Here is a 13,407-nt window from a genome sequence, read left to right on the forward strand (position 1 = left end):
ATAGGAAAAATGTACAGATACATTCTCGATTAAAATCTGCTGCCATCTGCCCGGATGATGAAGATGAAACAAAGGTGGACATTTCAGCAGGACAGTGATCCCAAACACACAGCCAAGGAGATGAAAATAAAGCTCCAATAATGGCCGAGCCTGACCTGAATCCAGTTGAAAATCTATGGAAAGAACTAAAGCTTGCATGTGTGGATTGGGTGCATTGTACATCTGTTGAGAATTTCATGTCAACAGCACCTTTTAAAATATATTCACTCAGAAATTTGGTGACATGTTCAATACTTATTTTACTTACTATATCCTGACCTAATGTTCATGCGTAAAAACAGCCTGATATAGTTTTGGATCTATGAAGGTTAAAACAGATGCTGGAAAGTCTGTTTGGAAGAACTGATTTCCTTTGTTAGGGTCGCTGCTGCACGATCAGCAGCACTGACTGGATGCATTCATTCATTTTTCAGTCCCTTTCCTTTGAATGTGAAATGTCTTAAACTTTGCAGGAAATATTTGGCACAAATATTTAGAATTTGGTGGTCAGAGGGGGGCAATGCTACTGTGGCTGTAAAACACTAGGCATTGACTCAAACATTAATTTGTTCATTCTGGGTTTCAGGGCAAGCTCATCTCACACACTTTCTCTTCCTAGATAAAAGTGAATTCAGTGTAGATGAGGTCATGTTAATTATGCTGTGTGTGCGCCTGCTTGTTTGTATTCAGGCACTGATGAAGAGGATCAGGGAGATGACATGCTGCTGCAACACAGGATGGACTTCTGGTGGTTTCCTCACATGTGGAGCCACATGCAGCCTCACCTCTTCCACAATGTCAGCGTTCTGGCTGAGCAGATGAGACTCAACAAGGTCTTTGCTCAGGTGGGCAACATTATTATCCTGGGCAGTCTCACAATATCAGTGGGAGGTTTCTGAGGTATTTGCCTAGACAGTGAGGAAGTTTGATTTCCTGCAACAACAAAAAAACACAGAGGGAGATGCTGCAGTTTTAAAAAGAACTCCACAGGTGCATTACTTTGTGTTTTAACTTAATTTATTCCTTCTTTTTTTTTTTTTTAACTGCCGTAAAGAGAGCAGTCACCGTAACAGAACCATCCTTAGAGGCTAAACTGTCAAAGTGAGAAGGACTCTGGTCTGATCTGTTACACTGACACCGTTCTGTCATTTTGACAGGTCACTTCACATTTCAGTGAATATTCTTCACTGCAGCAGTGGTCATGTATAATTTTACATGATATGCAGTATTTGTGAGCATGTCAAGTGACTTATAGTGCATGTTGTCAGTTTTCTTACCTTACCAGTTAGATAGTACCAGTCAAAACTATAAACATGTTCACCTGTACCTATTTTGAGAGCTGCTTTGATTAGAGAAGCAACATCCTGCATGTAGATATGAGGACACATCCACAGGTTTGCACAGATAATATCGGACAGTGTGACTCGTTTACTTCAGACATGTGAGGCGTCTCTAATGTCACATGCTGCAAGATCCTGGTTGATTCTGTCTCTGTGCAGGAAACTGAACTTAAGTGCTTTTGTGCATTGATTGTAAATGTACTCAACTTTTTGAAAAAAACATTTAAAAAAACGTGCTGCTGTCCGATGCTGTAGGTAATAAGTAGTAATAATTTTAGAGACAGTTTAATTTTTTTTAAATTGAGGAACAGTTGAAATCTCAAGCTAACTTCGAGAGAGAGACAGAAGATTTTTTGTACATTTATCTTAAATATTTCAGATCAAACATTTGATTATATGACAAGATAACAAAACTAAACACAAAATGCAGATTTTAAATGAAGGTGTTTATTATTAAGGGGAAAAAAATCCATATCTACATGGCCCTGTGTGGGGGGGGGAAACGATTGCTCCCTAAACCTAATAACAGGTTGGCCTATGTTGCCGTAACATGTAACAAGTGCGAGCGTGAAAGTGGACCCAAATGCAACTTCAGATGGAGGCACAAGACTAGGTTTTCTAACAAGACTTTATTAATAAACAGCAAGTGAAATATACTCGGAAGCAAAGAACATGAAGCGTGAGCCAGAGCGAGAGTCGGGGAGTGGGTTTCAACTTTCAGGTTTTATTGTCATATACAGATAAACAGTGTAGCAACATTTACCTGTAATGAAAGTCTTAGGCTTGTGTTCCGCAGCTTTACATGAACAAAGTGTACAGGTATATTAAAGAAAGAAAATAACAATAATAAAATGATAATAAAATAATACTTTACTATTTTATTATTTTTAAATGTCAAGAAAATTTAAAACAATTGTTTGGTATTTACAGTGACAGTGTGTAGAATCCAGTAGTCGTGGTGAGTGTGTAATGGTGTGTGCAGAATGTCAACAGTACAAGTTTGGCTTGTGGGCAGAATCTGTCTCTGTGTCTGCTAGTGCGGGTCTGAATGCTTGTGTACCGCCTGAGTTTGAAAAGTCTGTGGCTGGGATCAGAGAGGATCCGCTGCGTCTTCCTCTTGCAGTGATGTCTGTAGAGATCCTGCATGGCTGGGAGTTAAGTCCTGGTGATGCGCCGTGCTGATCTCAGGTCACCAACATGGTGTGACCAACTCAGATCCTCGCCGATGTTGATGCCTAGGAATCTGAAGCAGTTTTCTCTCTCCACCTCTGCTCCTTCGATGTGGATGGGGGTGTGGCCTCCTCTCTGCAGTGTCCTGTAATCCACGATGAGCTCCTTGGTTTTGCTGACGTTAAGCAGCAGGTTGTTGTCACGGCACCATGATGTCAGGGCTCTCACCTCTGCCCTGTATGCCATCTCATCTCCATCAGAAATGCAGCCGATGATGAGGGTGTCGTCTGCAAATTTGATGATGGTGTTGGAGCTGTGTTGTTGTACAGTCATGGGTGAACAGGGTGCAGGGCTCGCAAAATCGCTAGCCCGACGTCCCGGGGCTAGCGATTTTTCCAGTCGGGCTACCAAAATCTATCTCAGCCCTGCCCGTCGGGCTATCATAGGAAGGTAAAATATATGTCAATGCTTTTGCATTCTTTCGAAAATGTAGCTGAGTAATTATGTCATTGGCATCGATGAGCCACTGCCAATATGTGACATATTGAAATCACGTTTGAATTTGCGCTTGTTTTTTGCTTTCACTTTCACTTTGCGATCGTGCGAACGGTGTGTAGAGAGCGGCAGCACTGATTGGTGAGTGACAATTAATTGCGCACCAATTCCTCTGACATCGTCTTATAACTCATTAGCTTACTATTCAAACCTGACAAGTGAAATCTCCCACAGCAAGCTTAAACATGTGAGAGGTTGATTGCGCAGAGAATCGCTGACCGTTATGTAAGTACGTGTGTAAAAGCAGCAGGATTTACGCCGGTATTTTAGTTCTGCTGAGCCAAATAAGACCGGTCAGGGTGAAGAAGGGACAGCCAAATAAAAGCCTACCACAAAACGGAAAAGTTATGACAAATCAGACTATGAGGCAAAAAGAAAGCTCAGCTTTTTTGGTTTCATGGACAAAAGAATTTCTGTGGCTGGAATATGACGAGCTAAATAACATGATGTTCTGCCAGGTGTGTTGTGAGTTTCATTTCATTTGAGTCGACAAGCGCCTTTGTAACTGGGACCAGTAATTTGAAGAAAGACCCCATCAGAACCCATGAGAAATGCAAGAAATGCATTATTGCTCAGTCTGCAATATCTTTCCCAGAACAAACAGCAATTGCAAAAAACATACTAAAAATAAACCAAGCACAAGAAGAAGTCCTGAAAAATCTTTCAAAAGCGTATTATGTTGCAAAGAGTGAACTACCATTGGCCAAATTTAGCAGTCTTTGCAAACTTCAAAAAGCAAATGGCCTCGATCTTGGTTCCCCTTACCTCTTACCCTTGACTTCAGTGGAAATTTCAGATTCAGGATCTGACACAGACTGATTCATGTTCTACACAGTTCTTGCAAGTTCATAGAAATTTCTGTTCAATTAGAAACAAGTATTTGAGTTGATGACTGTGATTTTTATACAGTTGTTGTGATTTGTATTTTAACAACTTTCTGATTAATTTTTGTTTCCGTTACAATATTATACTTTAATGTATAATATTGTAACGGAAACAAAACATTAAAAAATTGCTCTCTTTTTTATTCGGGCTACTTAAATTTATTTTGGGCTACCAAAAACTGAAGAGTGCCTGCCCGAAGGGCTACCAGAGATTTTGAAATTTTGCGAGCCTTGGGGTGTGCAGTAGGGGGCTGAGCACACATCCCTGGGGGTCACCTGTGCTGACTGTGAGTGTGGATGAGGTGATGCCACCTGAGGTCTGTCTGTCAGGAAGCCCAGTATCCAGCTGCACAGGGAGGAGCTGATGTTCAGGTCACAGAGTTTCATGACATGTCTGGATGGTATGATGGTGTTGAAGGCGGAGCCATAGTTAATGAACAGCATCCGCACGCATGTGGTTTTTGTTGTTGTTTGTTTGTTGTTTTGTTTGTTTGTTTTTCTGGTCCAGATGGGGGAGGGCAATTGCTATTGCGTCATCTATAGATCTGTTGGGCCTGTAGGCAGACTTGAGCAAATCAAGTGAAGCAGGGAGTAAAGACGTGATGTGAGCTTTGCCATGAAGTGCTTTGAGCACATAGTCAATGGAGGTGAGTGCTACTGGGCGATAGTCATTTAGGCAGCTCACATTAGTTTTCTTTGGGACAGGGATGATGGTGGTCCTCTTAAAACATTTTGGGACAGCACGCTGAAGCAGGGAAAGGTTGGAAATGTCTTTGAAGGCATCTGCCAGCTCGTAGCCAAATGCTTTGAAAACCCAACCTCGAATGTTCACTGGTCCAGGAGCTTTCCGAGTGTTTACTTTACTGAAGTATTTACACACAACTGCCTGAAATATCTGAAGAGGGCAGCTGTCCTCTTCCAGCGAAAGCTCCTGAGATAGATGTTTATCAAAGCGTGCATAAAAGGTGTTGAGCTCATCAGGTAGAGAAGCAGTTACCTCCCTCACTCTGCCGCTGTTTCCCTTGTAGTCTGTGATGGTCTTCAGACCACTCCACATGTTCATGGTGTTGGAGTTGCTGTAGTTCCATCTTTTCTTTGTACTGTTCCTTGGCCGTCTTTATTGCTTTTCTGAGCGCATACTGGGATGTTTTGTATTCACCTGGGTCTCTGCATTTAAAGGCTGCAGTCCGCGCTCTGAGCGCTCTGCAGACCTCTCTGTTAACCCACGGCTTCTGTTGGGGTAAGTTCGTACGGCATCATTAATGCATTTGTGGATAAAGTCTGTTACGTACCCAGCGTAATTGTTGATGTTGTTGTCAGTGGCAGTCTGGGAGACTTCCCAGTCTGTGCTGTTGAACGAGGAGTGATCTGATTTGCCGAAGCTGGAGTATAATGGAGTCCTTGGAGTACCACAGTTTTAGAAATGGCTTTATAACCCTTTATAGGCTGAGAGGTCTCGGTTACTTTGTTTCTCATTTGTTTGTGAGTTTCCTTGGATCACGGCAGAAACACCTTCATTTATAAACTGCATTTTGTTCTTACTTGTTATCTTTGTCTAATATTTTAATTTGTTTGAACTGAAACATTTAAGTGTGACATACAAATCGTGAAGGGGGCAAACACTTTTTCACACCACTGTACATAAAAGCTGTTTGGTGATTTTGGTTTGTGTGCAACTCTGAAGACTAAAGGCGGGTAGACTGTATTAAAAAGCATTTATATAACATTCTTCTTGTCATACTGACCACTCAAAGTACTTAAGAGTACAAGTCACAACTTTTTTTTTTTTCTTTTCATATCTAAAACGTTGTAAAAGTCGTGACTTGGTCTGACTAAGTACACTGTATCTGCTTGCCTCGGTGTGGGGCTGTAGCTCAGGAGCTAGAACAGGTCAGCTACTGATCAGAAGGTTGGTGGTTTGATCCCTGGCTGCCCCAAGCTTCATCCCAAATATCCTCGGGCAATGTACTAACTCCAAGTTGCTGCACTTGAGCATAGAAGAAACTGTTTGTGTGATTGGGTGAATGTGGCATGTTGTACAAAGTGCTTTGAATGCTCCAGGAGAGTAAAAAAGTGCTATATATGAATCAGTCCTTTACCTTTAGCTCTTTATACAACATGCCACATTCACTCATTCACACAAGCACTTTCCTCTATACTTTAAGTGCTTTCTAGCTAACATTCATACTTTGATGGATTCAGAGATCAGCTTGGGGTTAGTATCTTGCCCAAGGATATTTGGCATGAAGACTGGGTGAGCCAGGGATCGAACCAGCAACCTTCTGATCAGTAGCTCTACCTCCTGAGCTACAGCTACCCCTTATTCTTATTGCACCATTCTCTCTCCAGGAGCATGGCATCCCAATAGATATGGGCTATGCAGTAGCTCCACACCACTCTGGGGTTTATCCAGTTCACAGCCAGCTATATGAAGCCTGGAAATCTGTGTGGGGGATCAAGGTGACCAGTACAGAGGAATACCCTCATCTAAGGCCAGCTCGATATCGACGTGGCTTCATCCACAATGGCATCCAGGTCAGTCCACACTCTTTGATCTTTAATAACACATCTAATTTTCTTCACACAAACATGTCTTTCAGCCAAGATGATGTGATGTGAAATTTGTACTAGAAAAGCAGATCAGCTGTTCTTTTTGTCTGGAAAACACTTTTGAAGATTTGTGTGCAAAAGGACAAGCTGGGGCAAGGCCATCTGTAGGATGTTATATTTTGAATGTTGTATCAGTGAAATCTGTATTATATTGCTCTGAGTGTTGGCAAGAGGGTTTTTTGCTGGCTTAATGCTAACTAATTACTATTTGCCTCTGATTACACCTGAAACTGATTTTCAAAGTCAATAGCTAGAAAGTCAGGTTGTAAAATGACTGTGAAAACTGCACACGCAGTGCTAGATACCAAATCCCAAAAAGTTAATTCTCTTTGGATACGTTTCGTTTATGCAAGTGACGCTTTCAGTCTCAGCTTACTGCAGGTTTCTTCAACTGTACTGTCACAAGACTTCCATCATTGCCTAACAATGGGCTTTGAATTTAGTTTCATAATTCATAATTGTTTCATAATTATGAAAATGCAACTTGTCATGACAGTTTCATAATATCCATCAGTACCATTCACAGAGAGCTGGGGAAAGGCTGCAATCACACCATTGTTAGATGGAGAAAGATGTACCCTTAGGCCCCCTCTTTGGTTCAGAGATGGTTTTTCTCTTTTTACGTAAATGGCCTCCTTGACTCCTCCAAAACCGGCATTCCTATATTTGAAATATAGATTAAACACAATTAGAAGAGCAAGACATACTTGGTCAGTGTTGAGGTTGGTCCTGTTATTGAGGGCGGAGTCATCTCTTATAAACAACCTCCATTGCTTGCAGCTGGCCATTTATGTGAAAAGAGCAGCTGTGGCTACACTTGGATAAGTGAAAATTTCTCCCACTAAAAACGCATGATGCTGAGAACGCAGTGAAACAGAATCAACTTTTTGGGGTTTCCTTACCTAGATGATTGAATTTGTACCAATCAGAATACTTTATTAATCCCTAAGGAAATTATGTATATATCCCCAATATGTGATGCCCTATTTGTTTGTTTCAGGTATTGCCCAGACAAACTTGTGGTCTATTCACACATACAATCTTCTATAATGAATATCCAGGAGGTTCAAAAGAGCTGGACAAGAGCATCAGAGGAGGAGAGCTCTTCCTCACCGTCCTCCTAAACCCTGTAAGAAAACCTCAATGCACACCACAGCTGTAGGCTTGAGACTGTCCTGCACTCATGTTTCACACGTGTCAACTTAACTCATTTTAGATGAGACTTGAGTGTCTGAAGATTTGGCCTGGCTTTACACAAAGGTCATTCCATCTTCAGTCAGCCAAGTTTTAGAAAATGTCCTGCTCGACCTTCTCCAATTTGCATAAAAGTCCAAAGTTCAGACATCTCTAAAGAGTGCTGTGAAATTTTAGCTGCATTTTTCAAATAGTTTTCAGGATGTATATTTTTTTTGAAAAATGGTCCATCAAACCAGTTTCATTCACTTTAAATTGCAAAAAACAAATGGAGACAGTTTCACAGTACTGTAAACAAAAGCACGTAAAACTGTTTTTTAACAGGAAAATTTTTTGACAGCAATCATTGTAAATGTTCACATTTTCTACCTAATTTTTATGCAACTTGCAGGTGGACAAGCAAAAGGCTTGGTTCATTTGAGATGGAATCACCCTGTAAAAGTAAAAGTATTGTCATTTTTACCCCACTCTTTCTACCCCGCCCACTAAGAGTGTGTGTCACTTCCACCCCCTCTTAGTGACCTTGACCTCAACGTCAGAGGTCAAGTTTTCTAAAATTCTTGTCAGTGCAATAACTAAAGACCAAGGTGATGTAGGAGGTTCAAATTGATACTGTAAGTGCATATGCTAAAAATCTGAGACGAGTTTGAGTCTCAGTGAGCTCGACTTACAGGTCGAGGTTAAAGTATTTCCTAAACTGGCCCCATATTTCCAATGAGTGTTTCACCACAGAGTTGAAAATGGAGAACCAAGTACAGCCAGTAAAGATGTTGTTGCTGTGTAGTTCCATAGTCACCCAGTCAGGACAAATATAATAAAAACAAAAATTGCAAGCTCCCCCTCAATTTTAGGTTTTTGAAGATGGGTCTTGGGTGTTTACCTCGCTATGTTTAAGGTGACAAAACAGAATGCAACACATTGGAAAAGAAAATGCTAGAAAGAAAAATGGGTAGAGCCTGGAAGAGGTATAAAAAAACAAATAAATACATTTTAAAAATTGGGGTAAAATAGTCATTTTAATAACGTCCTTAGAAAGTGGTGTCCAGTGGGTGAGGGACCGCTTCAATTGGTCTAGCAGTGTAATCAAATTCTTTCGGTGTGTGTGTTTTTTAGGGGTGTTTGGGTTAAATTTTTTCCAAATATTGATTTTTTTTTTTCTTTCAACTCTAAAGGGCAAGTTAGTGAAGTCTAACATACTTGCTTTACTATTTAAGAGGAAAAGCTTACTTTTATTGAGGTTCAGTTTATACCCTGAAAGCAGATTCAGGGCTTACAGCGGTGAAGTTATTGGCTTGGAAATAATAAGCAGGAGACCTTGTGTTCTATGATGTTTCTCCAAATGCCAGATATTTCTTTGCAACTACGAAATGCAATGCAAGGGGTTCAGATCAAAAAGCAGGGTGCTGAGAGGACACCGCTGGCGAGTGCTTCTGTGAAGTTTAATTGGCTTTGACAACTCTTGGCTAATATTTTGGCATCTTTGTTCAAGAGAGAAATGGGTCTATAAGTGGCACATTCCATCGGATCATTTGCATTTTTTCCCTTTTTCTTTTTTTTCTTCAATAAGTGTGATACAGGCTTTATAAAAGAGGAAGATTGCAGATTGCATTGAAGATATGGTTGAGGAAGCGTCTAATTGACAGATGAATTCATCCAACCTTGTTTTAAGTTCTTTGGAATTTCAGGAATGTAAAGTTTAGCTAGAAAGTCATTAGTTGCATTGGAGTCAGTTTGTGATTCTGAAGTGTAAAGCTCTGAGTAAAAGTCTCTGAATACATCATTTTTTTCATGATCTGTGAACATGTCGCCATCTTGTTGTTGAATTTTAAGAATACTTTGCCTTGCCCTAGAAACTTTTAGAAGGCTTGCCAATAATTTGTCAGGTTTGTCATCATGCATGTCATCATCATTCCTATAGCGATTGAGTCATATACATATAGCCTCAATATAATTCAATGTAAAGCATTTACATTAGTACAACTAAAATTGATCTATAAAATTATAAGGATAGTTGTTGTTTTGTCAAACATCTTAATCAAAAGTTGAAAAGTAAAGTTTAAGGTTGATAAAGTTTGTCAGCTTTTCCTGGTGAGGCTTTAATAGACATGTTTGATATTGTGGATGTCCACAAGACAGCGAGCCAACTGCTTTCAAAATTCAATATTCTTTATTGTCAATATTCAAATATAATGAAATTATCGAATACTCTCTCACATGATGTGAAAAGAATTTAAATAACATAAATTGCTAACATGTAATAAAAAGTTTGTACACACACAGACACACACACACACACACACACACACACACACAGGGCCTTATTATTGCACGGTTGGAATGAACAGGAGTTCTTTACAGGCTGTGTAATGTACCTGAGGGTAGTAATCAGCTGAGGCACTGTACGCGAGTTATTTTGCATATTATAAAACGTGCGCAAGGAGGTAATTTTTTTTTCTAAACAAAAATTACAAAATGAAATAACAATAAATCCTTAGGATAACAGTGTTATAATATGTTTTTAACTTTCTCAATCCAGATCAGTATCTTCATGACCCATCTGTCGAACTATGGCAACGATCGTCTGGGTCTGTATACATTTGAGTCTTTGGTGAAGTTTGTCCAGTGCTGGACCAACCTCAGGCTGCAAACGTTACCACCAGTCCAGCTTGCCAAGAGGTATTTCCAAATCTTTCCTGATGAGAGAGACCCGCTCTGGCAGGTGGGTCGATTTATGTGGTTATTTTGAAAACTTTTTTTTTTTTTCCAGAAAATGTATTTTTGTGAAGTGGCTATGAAGAAAATCCAGTTTCTGTTTTCACTTTGTATACACAGTCATTAAATAAAGCAGCAGTTGAAACACAGCTTCACAACAAAGATGATTTGTTTATTGTTTTTATTTTTTATTGTTATTGTTTATTAATATTATTTTACTGTATTACATACATTTTATTGTATTGTTACATTTTAGAAATGAAAAAGTCTTTATGCGTTTTCTTTTAAGTTAGTAACTAAAACAGGCATAAGTGCCGGATTCATGATAAGTGCAGTAATTCTATGCACAAGGAGTTTGATGTAAGAAAAAACAGTGAATGTACAATTATAGTTAAAGCATCTAATTTAGGGGTTTGTGGGGGGTTTTGTAAATACACATTAATTGCACCTTTGCTAATACCCTGATCAGTGGATTTTTATTTTTTCCTGACTAAGGTGTGTAATATGTAAAATTTAAATTAATTCATGATTTCTACAGAATCTTAAAATTTTAAGTATTAAATCTAAAATCTACCTACCTACCTTTCTCCCCTATCTTTTGTACAATTTGGAAATTTAAATGCGTAGTTCAAGATTTGGGTGATGTGGGAGTATGTGATGAAATGATAAACAAAGCCATGCTGCATTCATGTATCTGTAATGTAAAATGTAAATGTAACTGATGACATCTTCATTTCACCCGTCATGGAAGATGACACGATGTGTGGATTGTTTTTTTCGCCTCGCCTCTGTCAGTGCGCCCCAGGGTGGCTGTGGCTACAATGTAGCTTGCCATCACCAGTGTGTGAATGTGTGTGTGAATGGGTGGATGACTGGATATGTAAAGCGCTTTGGGGTCCTTAGGGACTAGTAAAGCACTATACAAATACAGGCCATTTACCATTTTTAATGTTCTTCTTTCAGAACCCCTGCCATGACAAGAGACACAAAGATATCTGGTCTAAAGAAAAGACCTGTGACAGATTGCCAAAGTTTCTCATCATTGGACCACAAAAAACAGGTATAGATCTCTCTCATCTCTTAATTAATTCCCTGTTTTCAATATTTTAAATGTCTTGTTTGCTCAAAGGTACTACAGCACTTCATTCATTCCTGAGCATCCACCCAGCAATCACCAGCTCCTTCCCCAGCCCTACCACCTTTGAGGAGATCCAGTTCTTCAGTGGTGCAAACTATCACAATGGGATTGACTGGTAAAGACACATACTGCACACACTGTTCACTGTGTACAGAGCATCCCCAATAGGGGGAGCACAACGGGTGCCTTAAAGGAAAGTCTGGATCTCAGTGGGGTGCTGCCATGACTTGTGTGCATAAATATAAATATGTAAATGTCCCACATAACTTTTTTTGAAATAATCTGCTGTCCAGTTTCATTTTAGTATGACATTCCCTATTTGGTTTTAACAGACAGCAGCTGTGTTAGTTTGCTGCCCCACATAAGCAGAAGAAGATAGATGGATGGGTAAATGGACTGAGGCAAAATGGAAAACTGTTCTGAAGTCAGATCAATCCAAAATTGAAATTCTTTTTGGAAAACATGGATATATTCCCCAGACTGAAGAGGAGAGGGACCATTTGGTTTATTATTGGGGGAACATTCGCTCCCATCCAGATGATGTGCAAACTAGATCGAACAACAAACAGAAGAGGTGGATCTTAAAAATTGACAGTGCAGAGGCCTGTCTAATGCCAATGTGGGAGCCGCTATGGCAAAAGCCTTTTCCCCTCTGAGCCTCCACTGTCCTTGGCACATCCAAGAGCAATTGGTCAGTTGATGTGAGAAATCGGGAAGGACAGTGCAAGTGCAACAGTTCTGAGATGGGCAAGGCCGTTTAAGCACTGGGTGTACACACCTGAATCAAATGATTAGTTCATTAACAGGCCTCTGGAGAACTTCAAGACACGTTGAGGAGGTAATTTAGCCATTTAAATCAGCTGTGTTGGATCAAGGACACATCTAAAACCTGCAGGACACCGGCCCTCGAAGCCTGGAGTTGGACACCTGTGATTTAGAGAGTTGCTGTAATCCAATCCAGAGTGGTGGTAAAGGCATGGATTACTGTTTCAAAGTGATCGTTCAACAGTTTTTCTATTTTTGCCACTTGTTTCAGCTGAAAGAAGCTGGATTTCACCACTGCAGTTATTTGACTGCCCAATCTCACTGTCCATCATAAAACCCAGGTTTGTGACAGGAGGCTTTACATACTGCGCCCACCAGGACCAAACACAATACTTACTTAGACTTAGGTCCTCCTGCACCGTCTGGCGCATTGGGTGGCAGATCTCTGCCACCGTAATCGATCAGCAGCGGCTGCTTTGGCCTCATCCAAGGCGTGTAAATCATCAATGAAAGTCATCCGTCATGTTGTACAGGGGAAGCCTGGTTTGCGTCTTCTGTGGGGTGGGTTCCATGTGATGGTGATCTTGTGCAGTCGGCACAGGAGTTGGGGTAGAATGTCATGGAGGGGACATGTGGCGGTCCGGCAGTGGTCTTCTTCATTGGTGACATGGTCCCAGTAAGAGACCCGTCTTAGCCATCACTGTTATGGCCCAACAGTGGGCAGTGGCCCGTCAGCAGTACTTTTTCTGCTCTATGAAGAGACTTAAACTGAAACAAGCCAAGGATATTTTTGTTTTTTTATTTAAAGGGCCTTCAATTTGGTATAAACAATTATCTAGAGAATTTTTGAAAGAAAAGAAAGATTGGAAATGGACCCAAAGTTGGATAACACAGTGGGATCCAGGCCAGGATTTTTCATCAGTGGTTGTTTTAAAGCTTTCAGGAACCACCCTTGAGGAAAAGGCTACTGTTAAAAACACCAAGAACAAATCAGAAACAG

At 40.3% G+C, this 13,407-nt stretch overlaps 1 protein-coding gene across 2 annotated transcripts in view; it reads left to right on the forward strand.

Annotated features, from left to right (window-relative positions):
* The window catches only part of LOC100692215 (bifunctional heparan sulfate N-deacetylase/N-sulfotransferase 2), a 32,237-nt gene that overhangs the window by 12,506 nt on the left and 6,324 nt on the right, over nt 1-13,407 (forward strand). For both annotated transcript variants that reach the window (XM_005461414.4, XM_003456674.5), the window contains exons 5-10: nt 730-884; nt 6,338-6,523; nt 7,599-7,727; nt 10,329-10,511; nt 11,468-11,564; nt 11,634-11,757. In XM_005461414.4, coding sequence (XP_005461471.1) covers nt 730-884; nt 6,338-6,523; nt 7,599-7,727; nt 10,329-10,511; nt 11,468-11,564; nt 11,634-11,757 — 874 coding nt within the window. The remainder of the gene's footprint in view (nt 1-729; nt 885-6,337; nt 6,524-7,598; nt 7,728-10,328; nt 10,512-11,467; nt 11,565-11,633; nt 11,758-13,407) is intronic.

The sequence above is a fragment of the Oreochromis niloticus genome, linkage group LG13 (assembly GCF_001858045.2).
Source record: "Oreochromis niloticus isolate F11D_XX linkage group LG13, O_niloticus_UMD_NMBU, whole genome shotgun sequence".
NCBI lineage: Eukaryota > Metazoa > Chordata > Actinopteri > Cichliformes > Cichlidae > Oreochromis > Oreochromis niloticus.